Source organism: Salmo trutta, chromosome 18 (genome assembly GCF_901001165.1).
Source record: "Salmo trutta chromosome 18, fSalTru1.1, whole genome shotgun sequence".
In the NCBI taxonomy this organism is placed as follows: Eukaryota; Metazoa; Chordata; class Actinopteri; order Salmoniformes; family Salmonidae; genus Salmo; species Salmo trutta.
The window spans coordinates 53,709,695-53,735,644 of NC_042974.1; the positions used below are offsets into that span (position 1 = coordinate 53,709,695).

At 40.8% G+C, this 25,950-nt stretch overlaps 1 protein-coding gene across 1 annotated transcript in view; it reads left to right on the forward strand.

Moving 5' to 3' along the window:
- Positions 1-7,970: 7,970 nt before the first annotated feature.
- Positions 7,971-25,950, forward strand: part of map2k6 (mitogen-activated protein kinase kinase 6) — a 49,648-nt gene continuing 31,668 nt past the window's right edge. The window contains exon 1 of the mRNA XM_029699036.1: positions 7,971-8,569. Coding sequence (XP_029554896.1) covers positions 8,479-8,569 — 91 coding nt within the window. The 5' untranslated portion in view covers positions 7,971-8,478. The remainder of the gene's footprint in view (positions 8,570-25,950) is intronic.

The following is a 25,950-nucleotide window of genomic DNA, read 5'->3' on the forward strand; positions in this document are numbered from 1 at the left end:
TTTTCTGTGTTTCCAATATTTTAGAGTGATGTATTACAAGTATAGCTTATGTCTTTGTTTATTGATTATGTCTGCATATGTGTGCATCCAAAGGGGGAACTTCCAAGTTTGCGTCCCACCTACTCAACAGCCAGTGGAATCCCGTGGCGCGTTATTCAAAATACCTTAGAAATGCTATTACTTCAATTTCTCAAACATATGACTATTTTACAGCATTTTAAAGACAAGACTCTCGTTAATCTAACCACACTGTCTGATTTCAAAAAGGCTTTACAACGAAAGCAAAACATTAATTATGTCAGCAGAGTACCCAGCCAGAAATAATCAGACACCCATTTTTCAAGCTAGCATATAATGTCACATAAACCCAAACCACAGCTAAATGCAGCACTAACCTTTGATGATCTTCATCAGATGACAATCCTAGGACATTATGTTATACAATACATGCATGTTTTGTTCAATCAAGTTCATATTTATATCAAAAACCAGCTTTTTACATTAGCATGTGACTAGCATGTGACTAGCATTCCCACCGAACACTTCCGGTGAATTTACTAAATTACTCACGATAAACGTTCACAAAAAACATAACAATTATTTTAAGAATTATAGATACAGAACTCCTTTATGCACTCGCTATGTCCGATTTTAAAATAGCTTTTCGGTGAAAGCACATTTTGCAATATTCTGAGTAGATAGCCCAGCCATCACAGGCTAGCTATTTTGACACCCACAAAGTGTGGTGGTACTCACCAAACTCTGATTTACTATTAGAAAAGTTTGATTACCTTTGCTGTTCTTCGTCAGAATGCACTCCCAGGACTTCTACTTCAATAACAAATGTTGGTTTGGTTCCAAATAATCCATAGTTATATCCAAATAGCGGCGTTTTGTTCGTGCGTTCAAGACACTATCCGAAGGGTAAATAACCTGTTTGGTATAGGGGGCAGTATTGAGAATTTTGGAAAAGATATGTTCCCATTTTTAACTGCCTCCTACACCAACTCAGAAGCTAGAATATGCATATTATTGTTCAGGTTTGGATAGAAAACACTCTGAATTTTCTAAAACTGTTTGAATGGTGTCTGTGAGTATAACAGAACTCCTATGGCAGGCAAAAACCTGACAAGGCTTCAAGCAGGAAGTACCCTGTCTGACAAGGAGTCGTGCGTCTTACCTCTTTTTATTGAAAAGTAAGGATCTTAGCTGTAACGTGACAATTCCCAGGGCTCCAATAGGCTCTCAGAGCCCGCGAAATAACTGAAGGTTTACGAGGGAACCTCAGGTTGAAACATATTATCGCCTTTTGTAAGTGGATGCTCGGAGGACCTTTCAATGATGCGCGTGCATGAGTCGCTTCTGAGGAGAAATTTTATTCGGCTGTTTAGGCTCAATGCATACTCCCGGTCGGAATATTAACACTTCTCTACGACATAAATGGCATAAAAATTGGTTTTAAACAGCGGTTGACATGCTTCGAAGTACGGTAATGGAATATTTAGACATTTTTGACACGCCAATGCGCCATGCGCGACACCGCGAAGAAGCATTCTAGAACTCACGAACAAAACGTCGCTGTTGGAACATAACGATGGATTATTTGGGACCAAACCAACATTTGTTATTGAAGTAGAAGTCCTGGCAGTGTATTCTGATGAAGAACAAGCAAGGTAAGAACATTTTTCTTATAGGAAATGTGATTTTGGTGGAGGCTGAACTGGGTGGGTATCTAAATAGCTAGCCCTGTAATGCCGGGCTATGTACTTAGATTATTGCAAAATGTGCTTCATCCGAAAAGCTATTTTAAAATCGGACATATCGAGTGCATAGAGGGGTAATGTATCTATAATTCTTAAAATAATTGTTATGCTTTTTGTGAACGTTTATCGTGAGTAATTTAGTAAAATCACCGGAAGTGTTCGGTGGGAATGCTAGTTCTGAACGTCACATGCTAATGTAAAAAGCTGGTTTTTGATATAAATATGAACTTGATTGAACAGACATGCATGTATTGTATAACACAATGTCCTAGGTGTGTCATCTGATGAAGATCATCAAAGGTTAGTGCTGCATTTAGATATGGTTTGGGTTTATGTGACATGATATGCTAGCTTGAAAAATGGCTGTGTGATTATTTCTGGCTGGGTACTCTGCTGACATAATCTAATGTTTTGCTTTTGTTGTAAAGCCTTTTTGAAATCGGACAGTGGGGTTAGATTAACGAGATTCTTGTCTTTAAATAGCTGTGAAATAGTCATATGTTTGAGAAATTGAAGTTATAGCATTTCTAACGATTCAAAAATCGCGCCACTGGATTGAAGTGGCTGTTACGTAGGTGGGACGAAATCGTCCCACATGTACCAGAGAGGATAAGGGTGACGCGCCCGACGCGTTTCGTGACAAAATAAATTCTAAATATTCCATTACCGTACTTCGAAGCATGTCAACCGCTGTTTAAAATCGATTTTTATGCCATTTTTCTCGTAAAAAAGCGATAATATTCCGACCGGGAGTGGTTGTTTTCATTCAAAGAGAGAGAAAGTAAACATGGTGTCAGCTCGGGCACGCGCCTCCAGTCTCATTGTCCTCAGATCGACCACTTACAAAATGCGCTAATGTTTTTCAGCCATGGCCTGCAAAGCCACCATTCAGCTTTCTGGCGCCTTCTGAGAGCCCATGGGAGCGTTAGAAAATGTTACGTCATGCCAGAGATCCCCTGTTTTGGTTAGAGATGATCAAGAAGGCCATGAAATGGTCAGAGAGAACGCTTCCTGTTTGGAATCTTCTCAGGTTTTGGCCTGCCAAATGAGTTCTGTTATACTCACAGACACCATTCAAACAGTTTTAGAAACTTTAGGGTGTTTTCTATCCAAATCAAACAATTATATGCATATTCTAGTTACTGGGCAGGAGTAGTAACCAGATTAAATCGGGTACGTTTTTTATCCGGCCGTGCAAATACTGCCCCCTATCCCCAACAGGTTTTAAATCATAATACACTTTAAATTAATATTGTCAAGTATCGCTACGACAACAGCCGAGCCATCAAACAGGCAAAAGGACAATATCGGAACAATGTGGAATCCTATTACACCAGCTCCGACGCTCAACACACGTGGCAGGGGCTACAGTGCATTACGGACTACAAATGAAGCCCTAGCCATGACTTGCCCAACAATACCTCTCTACCAGACAAACTCAATGCCTTTTATGCACACTTCGACAAAAAACAACGAGGAGCCCTGCGTAAGGGCCCCCGCTAATCGATAGGACTCGGTGATCTCTCTCTTCGAGACTGACATGAGTAAGGTTTTTAAACAGGTCAACACTTGTAAGGCCACAGGGCAAGACGGTATTCCAGGGCGTGTCCTCAGGGCATGTGCAGACCAGCTGGTAGGCGTATTCACAGACATTTTCAACCTCTCAATGTCCCAGTCTGTAATCCCCACATTTCAAGCTAACTACCATCATTCCTATCCCCCAAAATTCTAAGCCATCCTGCCACAATGACTACCACCCTCAAGCACTCACATCTGTAATAATGAAGTGCTTTGAAATGCTGGTCATTGCACACATCAAGTCTATCATCCCAGACACCCTGGACCCACTCCAACTTGCATACTGCCCCAACAGATCCACAGATGCCGCAATCTCAATTGCACTCCACTCTGCCCTCTCCCACCTTGAAAAGAGCAGTGCCTACGTGAGGATGCTGTTCATCGACTACTGCTCAGCGTTCAACACCATAGTGCGCTCTAAACTCATCACCAGGCTCGGAGCCCTGGGACTGAACACCCACCTCTGCGACTTGATCCTGGACTTCCTGACAGGTCGACACCAGGTATTTGTATTTATTATGAATCCCCATTATCTGCTGCCAAAGCAGTAGCTACTCTTCCTGGGGTCCAGCAAAATTAAGGTAGTTATATACAATTTTAAATTGTATATTGTCCCACCGGGAACTAGTATCAAGAAGAAAAAAGTATGAAAATGTATGTAAGTCGCTCTGGATAAGAGCATGACAACACATAAAAATATTACAATACACTTCACAAGAGATTTCACAACACATTAAACGTGTGCCCTTAGGCCACTACTCTACTACCACATATCTACAACCCAAAACCAATGTGTACGTGTGTATAGAGTGCATGTGTTTTCGTGTGTGATGGTAAGAGTCGGCAACAACACCTCCGCCACACTGACCCTCAACACTGTGGCCTCAGGGGTGTGTGCTTAGCCACCTCCTGTACTCCCTTTTCCCTGTTTCAGGCCATAAGAATTCTTAAATTGTTTGTTAAATAGTTAACCAAATAGCTACCCCGGACTATATGCATTGACCCCTATTGTGGAGAAATTACAAGATTATGTTAATTATACTCTTATTGCATCAAATGGTTGTTTTATTTAACAAAATAGGTTTCTTAGAACTCTATTGTGTCTGTGTGAACTGAGAGGAGCTTCTGAGATTTAAATCTAGCAACTGATTTAAGATGGTCTTGTTCTCTCTCAGAGCCCGCCTTCCATAGAAGGAGTTGGTGTTTGTGTGCCGGGAGGTACCAAGGTGGAGATGGCTCAGGTATGGATAATGATGAGAGGAACTTTGTTTTGGGGGCCAGACCCTGGTTTCTACACAATGAGAACAGTCTTTACAGCAGATACTCTCTAATGTGAATTATTATCATCTTTCATACAAATCCTAACCTTGTGACCCATTCCATATATCTGTTGTTTGTCATGAACTTTCAGGAGGATGTACTTTGCTATGTCTCAAATCCGCACGTTGGGCTCTCTACAAATCATCTAGGGGTGCTTCTTCGACCAGCTTCATTATTGCAATAATTAATCGATGTTATTAATAGATTTTTCATTTAATTTGTTGCCTCTCTGATTAATGCCCTCCTTGCCTTGTCCATGAGTTTTGGTGGTGACCCTATCTTGGCAGGTTGGTTGTGGTGCCATATTCTTTCAATTTTTTAATAATGAATTTAATGGTGCTCCGTGGGATGTTCAAAGTTTCTGATATTTTTTTAAAACTCAACCCTGATCTGTACTTCTCCATAACTTTGTCCCTGACCTGTTTGGAGAGCTCCTTGGCCGCTTGCTTGGTGGTGCCCCTTGCTTAGTGGTGCCCCTTGCTTAGTGGTGTTGCAGACTCTGGGGCCTTTCAGAACAGCTGTATATATACTGAGATCATTTGATAGATCATGTGACACTTGCATTGCACACAGGTGGACTTTATTTAACTAATTCATTGTTTAGAATGTTTTGAAACAAGTAATTTTATTCATTTCACTTCACCAATTTGGACTATTTGGTGAATGTTCATTACATGAAATCCAAATAAAAATCCATTTAAATTACAGGTTGTAATGCAACAAAATAGGAAAAACGCCAAGGGGGTGAATACTTTTGCAAGGCACTGTATGTTTTGAATAAAGTTATATTCTGATTGGTGATCGACCTTGTCTCTCCTCATTATTGATTAGAATTTCCACAACACCCCTTTTTGCACTAACATTTTTTGACTCATAACACGCTGCTGCTACTGTTTACTATCTGTCACTTTATTCCTATCTACCTCAATTACCTCATACCACTGCACATCGGCTCAGTACTGGTACCCCTTGTCTATAGCCAGGTTATTATTACTCATTGCACACCCTACATCCACATCGATGAGGCTGCAGTGGAGATGGTCAAGATCTTCAAGTTCCTCTGTGTCCACATCGCTGAGGACTTATCATGGTCCTCTCACACGAGCACAGTCGTGAAGAATGCATGGCAGTGCATCTTCTCCCTCAGGAGGCTGAAAAGAGTTGTCATGGCCACTCAGATGCCCTCAGGAACTTCTACAGCTGCTCCATCGAGACCATCCAGCCAGACTATTCTCCATGCTCCTGTCCAGACGGTACCGGTACATCAAGGCTCAGACCAGCAGATTCCTAAACAGCTTCTATCCCCTGGCCACTGTTAAATTATTGTTTGCCATTACCATTAGTATCTATCTATGTTATCCTGCTACTGGTCACTATTACTCCTGTTCACGTGTATATATTACCACTACTATGTTACCATAAGTATTTATATATTCCCGTTTTTTCCATGACATAGACTGACCAGGTGAATCCAGGTAAATGCTATGATCCCTTATTGATGTCACTTGTTCCAGTGTGCCTTGCAAAAGTGATTGCTGTCCTCGTTATGAAATGATCAAATTTACCCTGTGTACCTAAAGATGACCATACAGTATACACATACAGTGTACAAAACATTAAAAACACCTGTTCTTTCCATGACATAGACTGACCAGGTGAATCCAGGTGAAAACTATTATCCTTTATTTACTGAAAGAATGTCAAATGAGCAAAATCATTTTGTGAACCGGCGATTCTTAATGTTTGAAAACATTTTTTATTTTTTTATGCTATATTTGGATTTGTTTGAGGTTGGCGGACCGATCCACTCGTATCTTAAACATTTGAATCGGTGACAGATGCATATTGGTGAATCGTTACATCCTTATTAGATACACACACTCATCACCACGCACGCACGCACACACCCACCTACCACACATGTTTCAGTTGTATTTTTGTGCATTCAAATTGCCATCGTCTGGTTTTGTTTATATCCCTGTTAGTGAGCATTTGTTATTTGCCAAGATAATCCATCCACCTGACAGGTGTGCCATATCAAGAAGCTGATTAAACAGCACGATCATTACACAGGTGCACCTTGTGCTGGGGACAATAAAAGGCCACTCTAAAATGTGCAGTTTTGCCACACAACACAATGCCACGGCTGTCTCAGGTTTTGAGGGAGCGTGAAACTGGCATGCTGACTGCAGGAATGTCCGCCAGAGCTGTTACAAGATAATTTAATGTTAATTTCTCTACCATAAGCCCCCTCCAACGTCGTTTTAGAAAGTTTGGCAGTACATCCAATCGGCCTCACAACCACAAACCATGTGTATCGCGTTGTGGTCGAGCGACTTTCTGATGTCAACGTTGTGAAGAGAGTGCCCCATGGTGGCGGTAGGGTTATGTTATGGGCAGGCAGGCATGTATTTTATCAATGGCAATTTGAATGCACAAAAAAAATTCTAAGGTATCTGTGACCGACAGATGCATATCTGTATTCCCAGTCATGTGAAATCCATAGATTAAGGCCAAATTAATTTATTTCAATTGACTGATTTCCTCATGTGAACTGTAACTCAGTAATATCTTTGAAATTGTTGCATGTTGCGTTTATATTTTTGTTCATTATATATATATATATATATATATACATATAATAAAATACAGGATATTAGAGAAGACGCTATATAGCCTTCAAACATGAAGCAGTTCTTCATGGAAGAGTGGGTCAAAATCCACAGTGACGTGAGAGACTGATCAACAACTATAGGAAGCGTTTGGATGGAGTCATTGTTGCTAAAGGTGGCACAACCAGTTATTGAGTGTAAGGGGGCAATTACTGTTTCACACAGGGGCATTAGGTATTGCATAACTTTGTTTAGGAAATAAATGAAATAAGTACGTAACTGTTGTATTATTTGTTCACCCAGGTTCCCTTTATCTAATATTAGGTTTTGGTTGAGGATCTGGTAAAATTCAGTATCAAAAATATGCTAAAGTAGAGAAAATTAGAAAGGGGGCAAATACTTTTTCACAGCACTATAGCTATATAAAGTTTAATATAGCCTGCCAGAGAAAACATGCTGATCATTTATCACACATAGCCGTACTCAGATACTGCAGTAAAGTAATACAATGCTGTAATACAGTATGCATAACTACATAATTGACCTCAGTTCCCACAATCCTTTGCGCCCAAACAGTAAGAACGTTAGTAAAACAGGCCAATGGTCTTGCTATCTGGAATCCTTGGGACGTCCCTACCCCCCATTGAAGTTGACATTTAAATGGTTAAGGTAAGGATTAAGGTTAAGCAATGGTTATGGTTAGGGGTTAGGGTAGGGACGTCCCAATGATCCCCCATAGCAGAAACCATAGGCCAATGGCTCAGACCAAAGATGGTGGATAAATAAAAATAGTTCACCCATGCTTTTAACCATTGAAAAAAACTGTCAGTGCCGGTCTACATAACATGGTGTCTCTCAGCTGAGTCTGGTCTTATTTCATCGACTTTCATTGAACCAAAAAAAAACAGCGAGTGGGATGTCTCGCTTCCTCTTCCGTCGCTGGCTCACACTGTCTGATCGAAGGTAGTAGCTTTCAGCTGCCAGCCGTAGCCTATTATTTAAGTGCCGCTGAGAATTCTTTGCATTACAATTGCAAAATTACCAGTTTCCAGACCGTTTTGCAAGGTATGCAATTGTAATATTGCTTTTTGCACGGACACACACGGTTCAAACGCAAAAAGGCTCCAAGTGCATAAAGATCGCTGCTTGTATTTTGCATATTTGTTGCAAAGCAAGCCGCTGAAGCAAGCTCCCGTGCGAGGGCGATGGAGGGAGGGAGTGAGAAAGAAGGCAAAGTCTTTTGTGCTTCCCCTCCCCCCGAGCAAAGTAAAGGGGAAATGTCTCAGCCAAAGGGAGGTAAGAATATTACATGCGATCTGTGCAAAAATATTGATATGCAATCAGCTCTGCATTGTCTGCAGGTTGGATATAGTCAATGCATTTTAAAGTTTGATACGTTAAAAGGGTCAGCATTTCCTGTTTAGATCTTTTCTTTTGCAGAGTTCCTGGTAGACGGTGCAGTCTGACAATCATTGCTCATTTTTACTGTATTTGCAGTCCTCTTGTACCAGAGATGTTATAGCGTAGATATAGCTGTCATACAGTCAGCAACACCCCACAGACATAACATTGCAACACCTTTAAAGCATGCACTATCCATGCACATTTCGACGAGATGTTGCCTTGGCAAGGTAATGCATCAAATGCATGTATTGCACTGCATTTGTACTTTCACACGAGGTGCATCCATTAACTGCGAACTGTTTGTACAGGATTGTGCATGCGTTGTAGCCAGGTCAAGTTCAGTTCAAACGGCTTTTGAAAATCACACAAGTTACTCTGACCATTTTCTTCTGGTTGCGGTTTTGTTTTCACTGTCAGTGGTGCGTAATGGAAAATTATTGGGACGCCTCGTCCTACTGACTGAGCTTTGTTCCTGCAGTAATACATAATGTAGACGTTTCAAAAAATGAAAAGCTAAATTTAGATTTGCTGTGTGAACGTCTACTGATGCAAACAGCCAAAGGAACAGGGCAATAGGCTATTATAATACGAGTCTCCAAGCAAAAATGTCCTTGCCACAGTCAGTAAGTAGCTAGTAGAATATTTTGTCAGCTCTTTCCCTTACGAAAACGGGCTGCAAATACTGCGTCCAAAATACGTATTTTGTTATTGCAGTAATTGTACAGTGTTACGCCATAGCAACAATTACTGTGTCCAAAATATCAGTTGACTGCAGTTACTGCTATTTTTCTGAAGTTTCAAAACGGCAATCTTTTTTTTTAAAGGGAATTCTCTCAAGACCACGCTGCACAAGACTATGCCTAGAGACAATAATCAGAACACATTTCTATAACCCTCTGGAATGCATTTCCACTGACCTAATGAATCCACAGGTGTCAAATGTATTCTATGGAGGGATGCAGGTGTGCGCTGCTCCCTTGTACTTGGCTAATTAATGATTACTGGTCACTGATTAATTAGGAGCTCCCCTCACCTGGTTATCTAGGTCTCCATTGGACACACATTAAAAGAAAACCAGCAGACTCTGGGCACTCCATGGAATTAGTTTTACACCCCTGATCTAATCTTTTCAGACAGCATTTGCATCTTTGAAAGTCTTGGAGTGTTTTCACACCACGTGCCTAATTGTTTTATTACTTCTATAAATCCAGAAGTTATTATGAGTTGGCCTTCCCTCATTAGCCTCCACTGCTGGGGTGAACATGACTTTTGACAGATCATCAAGGAGAAAAAATGTACAGTATATGATTCAAATAAGATTAGCATAGCCAGGAGTACAATTATCGGGTGTGTCACAAAGGGCACCATATTCCCTATAGTTAGGGCCATTACATTTTTTTTGGGGGGGGGCAGTATTTCCAGCATTATCCACTAGGTTTGCTGCAGATAGAACATCCTGGGAGATGTTATTTAACTTGACACAAGCTGTCTACAATCAATCAATATCTGGTTGTGCGTGAGGGTTTGGTTGAGGGATTGCCTAAAAGCGACCTCGTACTAGGTTCGGTTTGCTACTAGCAGAACTCCGCTAGGTGAAGTGGAAGTCTGTGCTTCGCATACTCCCTTTAAAAGTCCTTTGCTGGACAAAATAGAAAAATGCGGCAATATTACATTTTGTCCCTCTTGAGATGCCGTAGCAACAACATGGCCAGTATACACTTCCTCCAAATATTTGGAGTTAATTTAAGATAAATCAAGATCTGTTATTAATTTGTTTAAAAAAAATTGCAGAGGAGGACTTAGTCATGCAATTTTACATCTAACAAGGATGTTTGATGCAGTAGTTCTCAACATATGCATTTAAACTAGACATCTCTCATTGAATGACATGAAACACTTACTTGAAGAATCTCGTCTGTAGTTCCCACTCCTACTAGGAGTAGTACTGTTGACTAGTGATGTAACGATTCACCGACATGCATCGTTCCTAATATATATATATATATATATATATATATATATATATATATATATATATATTCTTTTTTTTAACATATGGCTGCATCGATCTGGGAACCCTAAACTGATCCAAATGTAGCATGCTTCGGTCAGAAAATCTATTCAAACATTACGAATTGCAGATGAACCATTTTTTTTTTCATATTACTTTTTTCTACCTTCCGAAAATACTTAATATTTTGTGACAACTGATGCGTCCTCTCCTTCAGTGTCGAACCAAGCATGTAACTGCGTTGACATCCATTGATCTACATGTAATTTTGCATGCCGAACAACCATAGGATATATCAGTAGCCTAGATAAACTGTGCACTGGGCCCAGCTTCGCGCGCTGACCGACAGGATGTAGGCGGCCTGTTCCTGATCTTACACATCTGCACAGCACCTACAGCATTCAAATGTTAAAATTGCGCGATATTATGCTTTATTAGTTGAGTGACAACCTATGTAATTTGCTAGGTTATTGTTATCTATGCACTGTTGAAAATTGTGTTTTACCGGAATAAAAGTAAGCTTACAGGAGACACGTGTCTTATCTGGCTATACCTTCTGAACAGCACTTACAATAGATTTTATTTTGATTGTTCAGGTTCACCATCAGCAATAGTTTTGGTAGTTTTGCTTTAAACAATCAGTGTATATGGTCATTTTTAGATAATATCAAATGTAATTAGTCACATACGCTGAATACAACCGGTGTAGACCTTACAGTGAAATGCTTACTTCCGAGCCCCTAACCAACAATGCAGTGTATAAAAATAAGGATAAGAAACAAAAGTAACAAGTAATTAAAAAGCAGCAGTAAAATAACAACAGCGAGACGATATACAGGGGGGTACCGGTACAGAGTCAATGTGTGGGTGCACCGGTTAGTTGAGTTAATATGTACATGTAGGTTGAGTTATTAAAGGGACTATGCATAGATGATAACAACAGAGTTTAGCAGTGGTGTAAAAGAGGGGGGGGGGGCAATGTTCAGGAGTCCTATGGCTTAAGGATAGAAGCATTTTAGAAGCCTCTTGGACCTAGACTTGGCACTCGGTACTGCTTGCCGTGCGGTAGCAGAGAGAACAGTCTATGACTAGGGTGGCTAGAGTCTGACAATTTTTAGGGCCTTCCTCTACCACCGCCTGGTATAGAGGTCCTGGATGGCAGGAAGCTTGGCCCCAGTGATGTACTGGGCCGTTCACACTACCCTCTGTAGTGCCTTGCGGTCGGAGGCCGAGCAATTGCCATACCAGGCAGTGATGCAACCAGTCAGGATTAGAGGTCGACCGATTATGATTTCTAAACGCCGATACCGATTATTGGAGGACCAAAAAAGGCCGATACCGATTAATCTGCCAATTTTTGAAACTTTTTTTATATATATATATGTATGTGTAATAATGACAATTACAACAATACTGAATGAACATTGAACACTTTTTTTATAACAAAATATAATACATAAAATCTATTTAGTCTCAAATAAATAATGAAACATGCTCAATTTGGTTTAAATAATGCAAAAACAGTGTTGGAGAAGAAAGTAAAAGTGCAATATGTGCCATGTAAAAAAAGCTAACGTTTAAGTTCCTTGCTCAGAACACGAGAACATATGAAAGCTGGTGGTTTCCCAGTTCTTCAATATTCCCAGTTAAGAAGTTTTAGGTTATAGTTATTATAGGAAGCATGACGTGTCGACTATTTCTCTCTATACCATTTGTATTTCATATACCTTTGTCTGTTAGATGTTCTAATAGGCACTTTACTATTGCCAGCCTAATCTCAGGCGTTGATAGGCTTGAAGTCATAAACAGTGCTGTGATGCAAGCATTGCTAAGAGCTGTTGGCAAATGCAGTAAAGTTTGAATGAATGCCTACAAGCCTACTGCTGCCTACTACCGCTCAGTCAGACTGCTCTATCAAATCATAGCCTTAATTATAATATAATAAGCACAGAAATACGAGCCGTTGGTCATTAACTTCACTAGGGTAGGGGGCAGTATTTTGACGTCTGGATGAAAGGCGTGCCCAAATTAAACTGCCTGCTACTCAGGCTCAGAAGGTAGGATATGCATATTATTAGTAGATTTGGATAGAAAACACTCTGAAGTTTCTAAAACTGTTTGAATGATGTCTGTGAGTGTAACAGAACTCATATGGCAGGCAAAAACCTGAGAAAAATCCAACCAGGAAGTGGGAAATCTGAGGGTTGTAGTTTTTTCATGTGATTGCCTATTGCCTACACAGTGACTTAGGGTTCATTTTGCACTTCCTAAGGCTTCCACTAGATGACAACAGTCTTTAGAACATTGTTTCATGCTTCTACTGTGAATATGGAGCGAACAAGAGGGCCTGGAGTCAGATGAGTGAGGAAATGACATGAGCTCAGAGGTGCGCACTCACGTGAGTGTGAGCTGTGTTCCTTTTCTTTTCTGAAGACATTAGAATTGTCCGGTTGGAATATTACTGAAGATTTATGTTAAAAACATCCTAAAGATTGATGCTATACATCGTTTGACATATTTCTACGAACGTAAATATAACTTTTTTTAAACTTTTCGTCGTGACATTTTTGTGCGCTTCCTGCATTTGGAGTAGTGGACTGAATGCGTGAACAAAAAGGAGGTATTTGGACATAAATGATGGACTTTATCGAACAAAACAAACATTTATTGTGGACCTGGGATTCCTGGGAGTGCATTCTGATGAAGATCATCAAAGGTAAGTGAATATTTATAATATTATTTCTGAGTTTTATTGACTCCACAAAATGGCGGGTTTGGTTTCGTGTCTGAATGCTGTACTCATATTTTTGCAAAGTGTGCTTTCGCTGTAAAGCTTTTTTGAAATCTGATACAGCGGTTGCATTAAGAAGAGGTGTATCGATAATGCTTTGAATAACAGTTTAATATTTTATCAACGTTTATGATGAGTATTTCTGCTCATTCACTGGAAGTTTTGGGAGGCAAAACATTTCTGAACATTACACGGCAATGTAAAATGGGGTTTTTGGATATAAATATGAACTTTATCGAGCAAAACATACATGCATTGTGTAACATGAAGTCCTATGAGTGCCATCTGATGAAGATCATCAAAGGTTAGTGATTAATTTTAGCTGTATTTCTGGTTTTTGTGACGCCTCTCCTTGCTTGGAAAATGGCTGTGTGGTTTTTCTTGTCAAGGTGATGTCCTAACATAATCTAATGCTATGCTTTCGCCGTAAAGCCTATTTGAAATCGGACAATGTGGTTGGATTAACGAGAAGTGTATCTTTAAAATGGGATATAATAGTTGTATGTTTGAGAAATTTGAATTATGAGATTCTTGTTGTTTTGATTTTGGCGCCCTGCTATTTCACTGGCTGGTCACATCCCACATACCCAAGAGAGGTTTTAATATGGTCAAATCCGGAAACTATCATTTTGAAAACAAAACATTTATTTCAGGGAAATACGGAACCGTTCTGTATTTTATCGAAGGGGTGGCAACCCTAAGTCTAAATATTGCTGTTACATTGCACAACCTTCAATGTTATGTCATAATTATGTAAAATTCTGGCAAATTAGTTCGCAACGAGCCAGGCGGCCCAAACTGTTGCTTATACCCTAACTCTGCGTGCAATGAACGCAAGAGAAGTGACACAATTTCCCTAGTTAATATTGCCTGCTAACATTAATTTCTTTTAACTAAATATGTAGGTTTAAAAAAATATACTTCTGTGTATTGATTTTAAGAAAGGCATTGATGTTTATGGTTAGGTACATTTGTGCAACGATTGTGCTTTTTTCGCAAATGCGCTTTTGTTAAATCATCCCCCGTTTGGCGAAGTAGGCTGTGATTCAATGATAAATTAACAGGCGCCGCATTGATTATATGCAACGCAGGACAAGCTATTTAACCTAGTAATATCATCAACCATGTGTAGTTAACTAGTGATTATGTGAAGATTGATTGTTTTTTGTAAGATAAGTTTAATGCTAGCTAGCAACTTACCTTAGCTCCTTGCTGCACTCGCGTAACAGGTAGTCAGCCTGCCACGCAGTTTCCTCGTGGAATGCAATATTGGCGTCCAAAAATTCAGATTACCGATTGTTATGAAAACATGAAATCGGCCCTAATTAATCGGCCGACCTCTAGTTCAGGATGCTCTCGATGGTGCAGCTGTATAACCTTTTGAGGATCTGAGGACCTATGCAAAATCTTTTCAGTCTCCTGAGGAGGAATAGGTTTTGTCGTGCCCTCTTCACAACTGTCTTGGTGTGCTTGGACTGTCTTAGTTTGTTGGTGATGTGGACACCAAGGAACTTGAAGCTCTCAACCTTCTCCACTGCAGCCTCGTCGATGAGAATGGGGGCGTGCTCAGTCTTCTTTTTCCTGTAGTCCACAATTATCTCCTTTGTCTTTATTTTTACTTTTTTTTATCACGTTGAGGGAGAGGTTGTTGTCCTGGCACCACATGGCCAGGTCTGTGACCTCCTCCCTAAAGGCTGTCTCGTCATTGTCGGTGATCAGGTGATCAACCATTGTTGTCATAGGCAAACTTAATGATGGTGCTGGAATCGTGCATGGCCATGCAGGCCTGAGTGAACAGGGAGTACAGGAGGGGACTGAGCACGCACCCCTGAGGGGCCCCTGTGTTGAGGATCAGCGTGGCGGATGTGTTGTTACCTACCCTAACCAGCTGGGGGCGGACCGTCAGGAAGTCCAGGATCCAGTTGCAGAGGGAGGTGTTTAGTCCCAGGGTCCTTAGCTTATTGATGAGCTTTGAGGGCACTATGGTGTTGAACGGTGAGCTGTAGTCAATGAATAGCATTCTCAAATAGGTTTTCCTTTTGTCCAGGTGGAAAGGGCAGTGTGGAGTGCAATGGAGATTGCATCATCTGTGGGTCTGTTGGGGCGGGTTGCAAATTGGAGTGGGTCTAGGGTTTCTGGGATAATGGTGTTGATGTGAGCCATGACCAGCCTTTCAAAGCACTTCATGGCTACAGACATGAGTGCTACGGGTCGGTAGTCATTTAGGCAGGTTACCTTAGTGTTCTTGGGCACAGGCACTATGGTGGTCTGCTTTAACAAAACAATTATGTATGTCATGTAAAATATATTCACCCCACCCAGTATTGTAATCAAAACTTACCAGAAAGCATGTAGTCCTTGGCTCAGACAGTGTAGTAGTGAGGGCTCAATAGCATCTCATTAGTGTGCAAGATCTTGAGAATCAGCTGTACATGTGATGGAAGAATGCACTGTGCATGCAGAGGGTTGCAATTCTATTGAATTGGGAATTGTTTAACCAAAATATTGACCAAGAATTGCCTTATGTGTATCCCACAAAAAAAGGTTCACTGTTAGCTTAACTTTTTTGATGAATTTAAGCAAAATTCCCGGGCTTAACTTCCCATGGGAAATTTCTGGAAAAATTCTGGAAATTTACTGGAAATTTTCAGACCCTTTGCAACCCTACCCCCAACAGAATTACTTTTTTTGTGGACCCGGACAAGCACACCTGATTCTAGTTGTCAACTAATCATCAAGCCCTTAACAAGTTGAATCGGGTGTTTTTGTCCGGGGATCCAACAAAAATGTGTGCTGTTGGGGGTAGCACTGTGACATCATGGAATTCTGGATGACGTAATTGGCCAGCTAAATGATCGCGGTGTCCGTAATAACCGTTCGAATATCGCAGTTTCTCCGCTCCTGTGAATGTACAGCCATGGGTGGACTTTCAGCCATTGCTAGTGTACCCGTAGGAGCAAAGCATGAAATAAAACCAGGCAGTAAAAGCAGGAAGTGTACCCATCAATATGTGCTGTGATTTGTTGATTCAACTGATCAATAACAACAAAAAACATTCCACTGCATGAGCCACATCTGAGATGCGTTCAACAAGGGAAAACGTTTGTGAACCCTAGCTAACATATAAAAAAGTTTGAAAAGGTAGTGTGTGGCAAATTAAAATGTAGAAGATGAAGAACAGCGGAAGCACTACGGGTGAGTAAAGGCACTATTTGTCAATTCACTTGCAATTGAACAAATGTTGAACTTTGTTAATTTACTTTTTTTGTTTTTAGCAGAGAAACTAGCTTGGTTACTTAGCTAACTAGAAACTCAAGCATTCTTGTCTTAGCAAACTTGGCTAAGACAAACTTGGCTAACGTTAGCTAGCTTACTCGCTAACCTTTAGCTAGGCAAACTGTTGAAGTTTGTTTTGTTCTATTTCAGGATTTAACTAGACCTACTCATCTGTAATGCTTCTGATCAATACATGGAGAAATTCTGAAGACAAATTTGAGAGCTCCGTGACCAAGAAGAGTGAGGCCTGGGAAAATGTAGCTCTAATGCTTCAAGAGAAAAAGTTATACTGTGACATGGGAGACGTGCGATGCGAAGTGGAGTCTGCACAGGTGTGTGTTGCTATGTAGCTACCTCCTCTTTGTCTTTCTCCTCTTTCTTTCCTATTGCTAGCTTGTTCTCTCACTCAGAGAGAGAGAGAGACTGCCTTAGTGTGGCTCAGTTGGTAGCGCTTGCAACACATTCCCACGGGGGACCAGTATAAAAATGTATGCTCTTGCTACTGTAAGTTCTGCCTTTTGACTGAAATGGAAATGTAATTGTTGTTAATGTTCACTCATGATGCCAAATTGTGTGACACAGGTACAAGGCCATCATTTATGGACATCAGAAGACTGGTCAGGGGAGAAGAAAGTGAGAGTTGTACTTCATGGAGGATGCGGTGACCCCCGCAGTCATTATATCATCTTTTCCCACACGAAACACTCACACTGTCACCCACAACACTCACACCAACCACAACATTACTACACACACAACATACAGCACACAATACTAATTACACTGTCAATCAGCCCAGCACCTCCACAGATACCCCACACACAGCATGCTACAGTAGCGCTGACACCCTGTCACCCTCTCTCTCTAATACAACACCTTATAACCCTCATACCAACACCACTCCCTACAAACAATCCAAAAATAATATCAGAAGAGTTGCTTGAGGGCGAAACTGGACAGTATCATTGCACTTCAAGAAACAAAACAAACACTTCAAGCACAGAGTGAGAGAAACTATTTTCTTAATAAACAGTTTACCGCTGCACTCCAGAATTTCAAAGAACAGTAGCCTAAATGTATTTATTTATTTATTGTTTAATTGTCAACTAATAACTAATTCTCCTGAGATTTTCCTTGATTGTATGTTTAACTGAAATTGTTAATAACTAATTGTTTTGGAACATGTTTTATTAAAATGGAAACATAAATAACTGGCTTTGTTACCTTGTGCTTGCACACAAACACACACAAAACAATTCTCATGTAATCCAATAATAATTTTTTGATCAAATATGGTTATGTACTATACCTGGGGTTCCCAACTGGCGGTCCGTGGACCAAAATACTGTTACAACACCAGCAAATCAGCTCCAAGTAATTAACATTTTGGAAATCTGTTCCAAAGTATTCACACGCGTAATGGCACAATACATTTGGTTATGTAGTGTATGGACACCTGCTCGTCGAACATTTCATTCCAAAATCATGGGCATTAATATGGAGTTGGTCCCCCTTTTGCTGCTAAAAAAGCCTCCACTCTTCTGGGAAGGCTTTCCACTAGATGTTGGAAAATTGCTGCTGGGACTCCAACAACAATCTTTCATTCAATCGAATAAAATAAGAGGAATATAGTATCAAAATAAACTGGTGTGAGGGTAAATGTGTGTTGTAGCTTAGTTCTCCCTCTTCAGCTATGCTAGTTCAGGTTCTCTCTCTTCAGCTAGGCTAGTTCAGGTTCTCTCTCTTCAGCTAGGCTAGTTCAGGTTCTCCCTCTTCAGCTAGGCTAGTTCAGGTTGTCTCTTCAGCTAGGCTAGTTCGGGATCTCACTCTTCAGCTAGGCTAGATCGGGATCTCTGTTCAGCTAGGCTAGATCGGGATCTCTCTGTTCAGCTAGGCTAGTTTGGGATCTCTCTTCAGCTAGGCTAGTTCGGGATCTCTCTCTTCAGCTAGGCTAGTTCGGGATCTCTCTCTTCAGCTAGGCTAGTACGGGATCTCTCTGTTCAGCTAGGCTAGTACGGGATCTCTCTCTTCAGCTAGGCTAGTTCGGGATCTCTCTCTTCAGCTAGGCTAGTACGGGATCTCTCTCTTCAGCTAGGCTAGTACGGGATCTCTCTCTTCAGCTAGGCTAGTACGGGATCTCTCTCTTCAGCTAGGCTAGTTTGGGATCTCTCTTCAGCTAGGCTAGTACGAGATCTCTCTTCAGCTAGGCTAGTACGGGATCTCTCTCTTCAGCTAGGCTAGTACGAGATCTCTCTTCAGCTAGGCTAGTACGGGATCTCTCTCTTCAGCTAGGCTAGTTCGGGATCTCTCTCTTCAGCTAGTCTAGTTCGGGATCTCTCTCTTCAGCTAGGCTAGTACGGGATCTCTCTCTTCAGCTAGGCTAGTACGGGATCTCTCTCTTCAGCTAGGCTAGTTCGGGATCTCTCTCTTCAGCTAGGCTAGTTCGGGATCTCTTTCTCTTCAGCTATGCTAGTTCAGGATTTCCCTCTTCAGCATTCCTGCCTGTCAGGGATGGGGTCAGGGACGGGGTCAATGGTGGCCTCCTGGTATTTCCTTGGTGAATCCTTCATGGATCAGGACCAAGTTGTGGAGAACACATGCACTGGCAATCACATGGAGTACTTTGTTTAGAAGGAACTTTTCCAAGTGCAGCAGTCTCTGCCATTTGAGTAGCTCAAACACCCTCTCAATGTGTCGAAATGTGGACCTGATTTTGAAACGCTTTTGTTCATCTTCAAGGTGGCAGCTGTTTCTGAATGGGTGGGTCTTGAGGTCGCTGGTCATGTACATTCTGGCACCGTGCACAGAACCAGCATTTGCTGTGTAGATGTTTGTTACCATGAGCTGGCTGTCGCATACTTCCTGGAGTTGAAAGGTGGAATGGCCATTTCTGTTTATGTAGTCATCTCTGTTTATGTAGTCATCTCTATTGTTGGAAGGTCCCCTGATGGTAATATGGGTGACATCTATACACCCAATCACCCCAGAGAACCTTGTCTTTTTCTTGAACGCGGCCTGTACTACTGATAGTTGCTCTACAGAAGGCCACTTCACATAGTCAAGCACCAGCTATGTGAGGCCTGTGATCACTTGAACGAGGTGGAGATGCAATGCTCCTTTGTTGAGATTGAACTGGTCTGCCACTCCCCTGAAACTTTCCTGGTTGGCCATCAGCCACAGGGAGGCCAACACCCTATTTTTAATGAGTCCACCTCTGTGAGGCACCATAGGAGCCAGGTCCTCGCACAGTATCTGGAACAAAACAAAATAACAATCTGTTTGCTCTGTCTTTGAGCTAAAAACACTCAGCAATGTTGAGTAATCTGTTACTCATTGGTGTTGTTGCATTACTGCAAAGTCTGCCAGTAGCCTATTGATAGGCACCTTACATAGGTTTACAGTGCAGAGTACTTTAATAGTATAACTTATGGGGAGGTTTTACTAAATTAATTAATTAGGCCTATTAATTTATTGGTAAATCATTAGCCTACTTTTTACATATGGACACTGAAACATCATGTATTGGCCTACATTTTCAAAATTTTCTTATGCTACAGCCTTATTCTAAAATATATAGTTTTTTCCCCTCATCAATCTATACACAATACCCCATAATAACAAAGCAAAAATAGTTTTTTAGAAATGTGTGTGTGTGTGTGTGTGTGTGTGTGAAACACACACACACTACCTTTCAAAAGTTTGGGGTCACTTAAAAATGTCCTTGTTTTTGAAAGAAAAGCATTTTTTTTTTTGTCCATTTAAAATAACATCACATTTGTCAGAAATACAGTTTAGACATTGTTCATGTTGTAAATGACTATTGTAGCTGGAAATGGCAGATAAAAAAAAAAAACAGGTGTACAGAGGCCAATTATCAGCAACCATCACTCTTGTGTTCCAATGGAACATTGTGTTAGCTAATCCAAGTTTATCATTTTAAAAGGCTAATTGATCATTAGAAAACCCTTTTGCAATTATGTTAGCACATCTGAAAACTGTTCTGATTAAAAAAGCAATACAACTGGCCTTCTTTAGACTAGTTGAGTATCTGGAGTATCAGCATTTATGGGTTTGATTACAGGGTCAAAATGGCCCGAAACAAAGATCTTTCTTCTGAAACTTGTCAGTCTATTCTTGTTCTGAGAAATGAAGGCTATTCCATGCATGAAATTGACAAGAAACTGAAGATGTCATACAATGCTGTGTACTACTCCCTTCACAGAACAGTACAAACGGGCCCTAACCAGAATAGAAAGAGGAGTGGGAGGCCCCGGTGCACAACTGAGCAAGAGGACAAGTACATTAGAGTGTCTAGTTTGAGAAACAAACGGCTCACAAGTCCTCAACTGGCAGCTTCATTAAATAGTACCTGCAAAACACCAGTCTCAACATCACCAGTGAAGAGGTGACTCCGGGATGCTGGCCTTCTAGGCAGAGTTGCAAAGAGAAAGCCATATCTCAGACTGGCCAATAAAAATACAAGATTAAGATGGGCAAAGGAGCAAAGACACTGGACAGAGGAACTCTGCCTAGAAGGCCAGCATCCCGGAGTCGCCTCTTCACTGTTGACGTTGAGACTGGTGTTTTGCTAACATAATTGCAAAAGGGCTTTCTAATGATCAATTAGCCTATTAAAATGATAAACTTGGATTAGCTAACACAACGTGCCATTGGAACACAGGAGTGATGGTTGCTGATAATGGGCCTCGGTACCCCTATTTAGATATTCCATAAAAAATCTGCCATTTCCAGCTACAATAGTCATTTATGACATTGTCTACACTGTATTTCTGATCAATTTGATGTTATTTTAATGGACCAAAAAATGTGCTTTTCTTTCAAAAACAAGGACATTTCTGACCCCAAACTTTTGAACGATAGTGTATAGTTTTTATATATGTATATATAATCACATTTTACATAAGTATTCAGGCCCTTTACACAGTACTTTGTTGAAGCACCTTGAGTCTTCTTGTGTATGACCATACAAGCTTGGCACACCTGTATTTGGGGAGTTTCTCACATTCTTCTCTGCAGATCCTCTCAAGCTCTGTCAGGTTGGATGGGGAGCGTCGCTGCACAGCTATTTTCAGGTCTCTCCAGAGAAATCCGTGCTCTGGCTGGGCCACTCAGGACATCCTGATACTTGTCCCGAAGCCACTCCTGCGTTGTCTGGCTGTGTGCTTAGGTTCGTTGTCCTGTTGGAAGGTGAACCTTCACCCCAGTCTGAGGTCCTGAGTGCTCTGCAGGTTTTCATCAAAGATCTCTGTGTACTTTGCTTCGTTCATCTTTCCTTCGATCCTGACTAGTCTCCCAGTCCCTGCCGCTGAAAAACATCCCCACAGCATGATGCTGCCACCACCATGCTTCACCATAGGGATGGTCCAGGTTTCCTCAACGTTACGCTTGGCATTCAAGCCAAAGAGTTCAATCTTGGTTTTATCAGACCAGAGAATCTTGTTTCTCATGGTCTGAGATTCCTTTAGGTGCCTTTTGGCAAACTCCAAGTGGGCTATCGTGCATTTTACTGAGGAGTGGCTTCCGTCTGGCCACTCTACCATAAAGGCCTGACTGGTGGAGTGCTACAGAGATGGTTGTCCTTCTGGAAGGTTTTCCCATCTCCACAGAGTAACTCTGGATTTCTGTCAGAGTGATCATCGGGTTCTTGGCCACCTCCCTGACCAAGGCCCTTTCCTCCTTTTGCTCAGTTTGGAAGATTCTTGGTGGTTCCTAACTTCTTCCATTTAAGAATGATTGGAGGTCGCTGTGTTCTTGGGGACCTTCAATGCTGAAGAATTTTTTTTTGTACCCTTTTCCCGGTCTGTGCCTCAACACAATCCTGTTTCGGAGTTTTACGGGCAATTCCTTTCGACCTAATAACTTGGTTTTTTCTCTGACGTGAAATGTCGACCGTGGGATGTTATATAGACAGGCGTGTGCCTTTCCAAATCATGTCCAATTAATTTAATTTACCACAGGTGGACTCCAATCAAGGATGATCAATGGAAACAGGATGCACCTGAGCTCAATTTTGAGTCACACAGCAACGTGTCTGAATACTTATGTAATAAGGTATTTCTTTTTTTTATTATTTTTTTACATTTGCAAACATTTCTAAACAAGTTTTTTGCTTTGTCGTTATGGGGTATTATGTGTAGATTGATGAGCAATTGTTTTTATTTAAATCAATTTTAGAATAAGGCTGTAATGTCACAAAATGTGGAAAAAGTGAAGGTCTGAATACTTTCCGAATGCACTGTAGAAATATACATTTTTCTTCTTTTAATTCTGTTGCATGAGATGCAATTCTAGGTAACAAGATAATTGAGGCTGGGCTTGTTTTATTATTATTGATTTTATTAAGGAAATCAGACAGCGTTCAGACGTTATTGAAGAGGGGCACATATCATACGTAATACATCCGATACATTATGTAAATTACCAGGAAGGTCTCCCAACCCAATCCGAAAGTGAGCCCGAAAGGAGAGGTCACCGTATGTCGGGATCACCTCATCTTCAATCCCATCAATAGCGACTGCGAGTAGGGGAAGCAGTGTTTCAAAAGAATCGGGACCAAAATAAAAATAATCAGCTGCAGCAAGCATATCTACTCTTCTTGTTGCATCCTTTTTTTGTTTTGCCAAAAACTAACAAATGGAACGTGTTTGTTACAAACGTTCAACAAACTGTTGAAAGCAAACATAGTTCGCCACGAGCGTTGTTTACTGCTACTGCATTCCGGGTGGCGTTGCGCAGGCAACCTAAAACTTGTTTGCTACAGCACCTTGCTTGTTTCTGCAAGGAGCAACAAAGTTTCATCACGTTGTTAAGAGTCAATATTGCCGCAGAAACGGACTCAAGCGCATGAATGCCCGGCCATCCCGTCTTCAGTCAGCTGTTCGCCCCTCCCCAATTTAAATAAACGGTTATAACTACATCCATAACTGTCCATAACTGGTAATTGTGCTAGCCAGGGTTTCCGTTATGAAAATGTGGCGCCGAACATTTGACCGGCAGCATTTGAATTTACTGGACCCATGTCCATTGGGTGTGCAACCTGATTAGGGCATCCACCCACGGTGCTCAGAATTACAGAAATCACTTTTCGATTAGTGTAATTAATCCTAACATAACATGTAAGTCGAGGATGCAATGACCTGTGTCCTTACCGCACACTTTGTAGATGTTAGCATAATATTTACCTTTCCTCAGACGACAAGACGAGTTTCAAGTTTGGGGAAGCAAATTTTCAGCATAAAAATTCACCTATATAATAAAGCATTCCATGCATCATCATTTGCAGACTTATGTAAGATAGCCTACTATTCATAATGTGATGAGTAGATTGGATAGTCATAATTTAGGCTAATAATATAACTAAATCACTGTTCGCAAAAAAGACTGTTCAATGCATAACTGAACGCCTATAGTGTAGAGACCTGGGCTATAGGCTATATCACATACGCTTCTTCTTTCTTTTCATGGGAAAAACACATGCAGTTTTACTAAACTTTATATGACTGGCGACATTAGCACAATCTTTTTGAATAAGACAAATTACAGGGTAGCCTACTCTGCTGACACTGACAAACAGATCAGTAAACATGACGTGTAATAAGCCTCTGAGAAGGGAAACACACGTTGAATGTCACGTCCATCTAAACTGGAGGAGGAAATTATTATCAAAAACAAACTTAAGTGGCACTGACCCAACAATGGTAAAGAGTGAATATGCGCAGTGCGCGCTCACTGTGGATATGGCCTATGCTCTCCACTGGTGCCAATAAGATTGTCTATATGCCTACTGTTGTTCACAAGTTGAGAATTTTTATAACTAACAGACAGATTAAGAGTATTTTCGGTGTCTTCTCTTTACAGCAAAAGTAATTTGCTTTCCTAACTAGGTTGTCCTGCGATTATATTTAGAAATATTGCGATATTCCTGGCTGGGCCTCTACTTTTCACTGACAATCACAACTCAACAATCATGTATTTAGTATTTGCAGCGTGCGCTGCCCAAATTGCACATTTTGCCTTTCCTTCCGACTGTAGGCAATGCAATTTAAAACAACCCACAGTTTTTTTTTGAAGACTAGGGGAAACTAATGATCCTCTGTGGTCAAATCATGCTTTAGTAGCCTATTTTGAATCATTTTATTTATTTCTGTAAAGACTGCAGTAGGCTAATTTGGCTATATCATTCAATTTACTGAACACCCGCCCCCCCATGGTAGAAAAGTTAATTATTTCTATTGGTCAGCTTGTTGAGAATGAAATAGCCCGAACAGACTCTAGGACAGTTGTGGGGCAATATCCCAAATTCATACAACCTGTAGGCCTAGGCTACATATATATATTTTTTAAGTATTAATCTGATGCAACAGATCAGAACGCTTTGCTTAAAATGTTGATAAACTATTATTTCATAACATTATTAGGGCACAAGGCAGTAGGCTACGCACGAATGTTCATTTGGCTACCGGACAATGAAAGAAAGTTGAAAACCAATCAAACATGAGAGAAATAGGCTACTGGTTTCAATGGCATGTGGTTGTCTTTATAAAATAATTGCCTCCGGGGATATGGTCAGATTTTGCCTAGGCTTCTTTGAAGCAATGTAAAACATGCCTCATAATATGTAGTAAAATGTTCAAGTTTCAAACAATTAAGTAGCTTAATGTTTTCAAAATGCATACTGCCTCCAGCTCATTGCAAAGTGGTGTGTGACACGCTGATGTAGCCTTCCTGTCGTTGCCTATGCATTTGAATGGCGAATGGGAAGCGTGCTTCAATTACCAGTTGAGAAATACAAATAAATAAATAAAAAGCTCTTTTTAAACATGGCCCAAAAACAATTTTTTTTACACACGATTGCATTTAAAATTGTTGCACAATTGTCTGACAGATTTAGCGCTCGAAGGCTCTGTATCTGTATGAAATTCCATGAAACTATGCAAATTAACCCATAGACCGATAAGCAAATGGTCAAATATATTTACATCAACTGGTATTTCTATCAATGAATAGGCTAAAAAGCATTATTTTGCTATGGGATTTCATATCTTCTCCTGGACAATTGGCCGGTGCCAATTTAATTTTTTGGCTTTTCAACAAAAGAAATATGGCCAAAAGCCGGCTATTAGCGGTTAACGGAAACTTTGGTGCCAGCCCTAGTTGGGGGTCCTCGAGCACCGG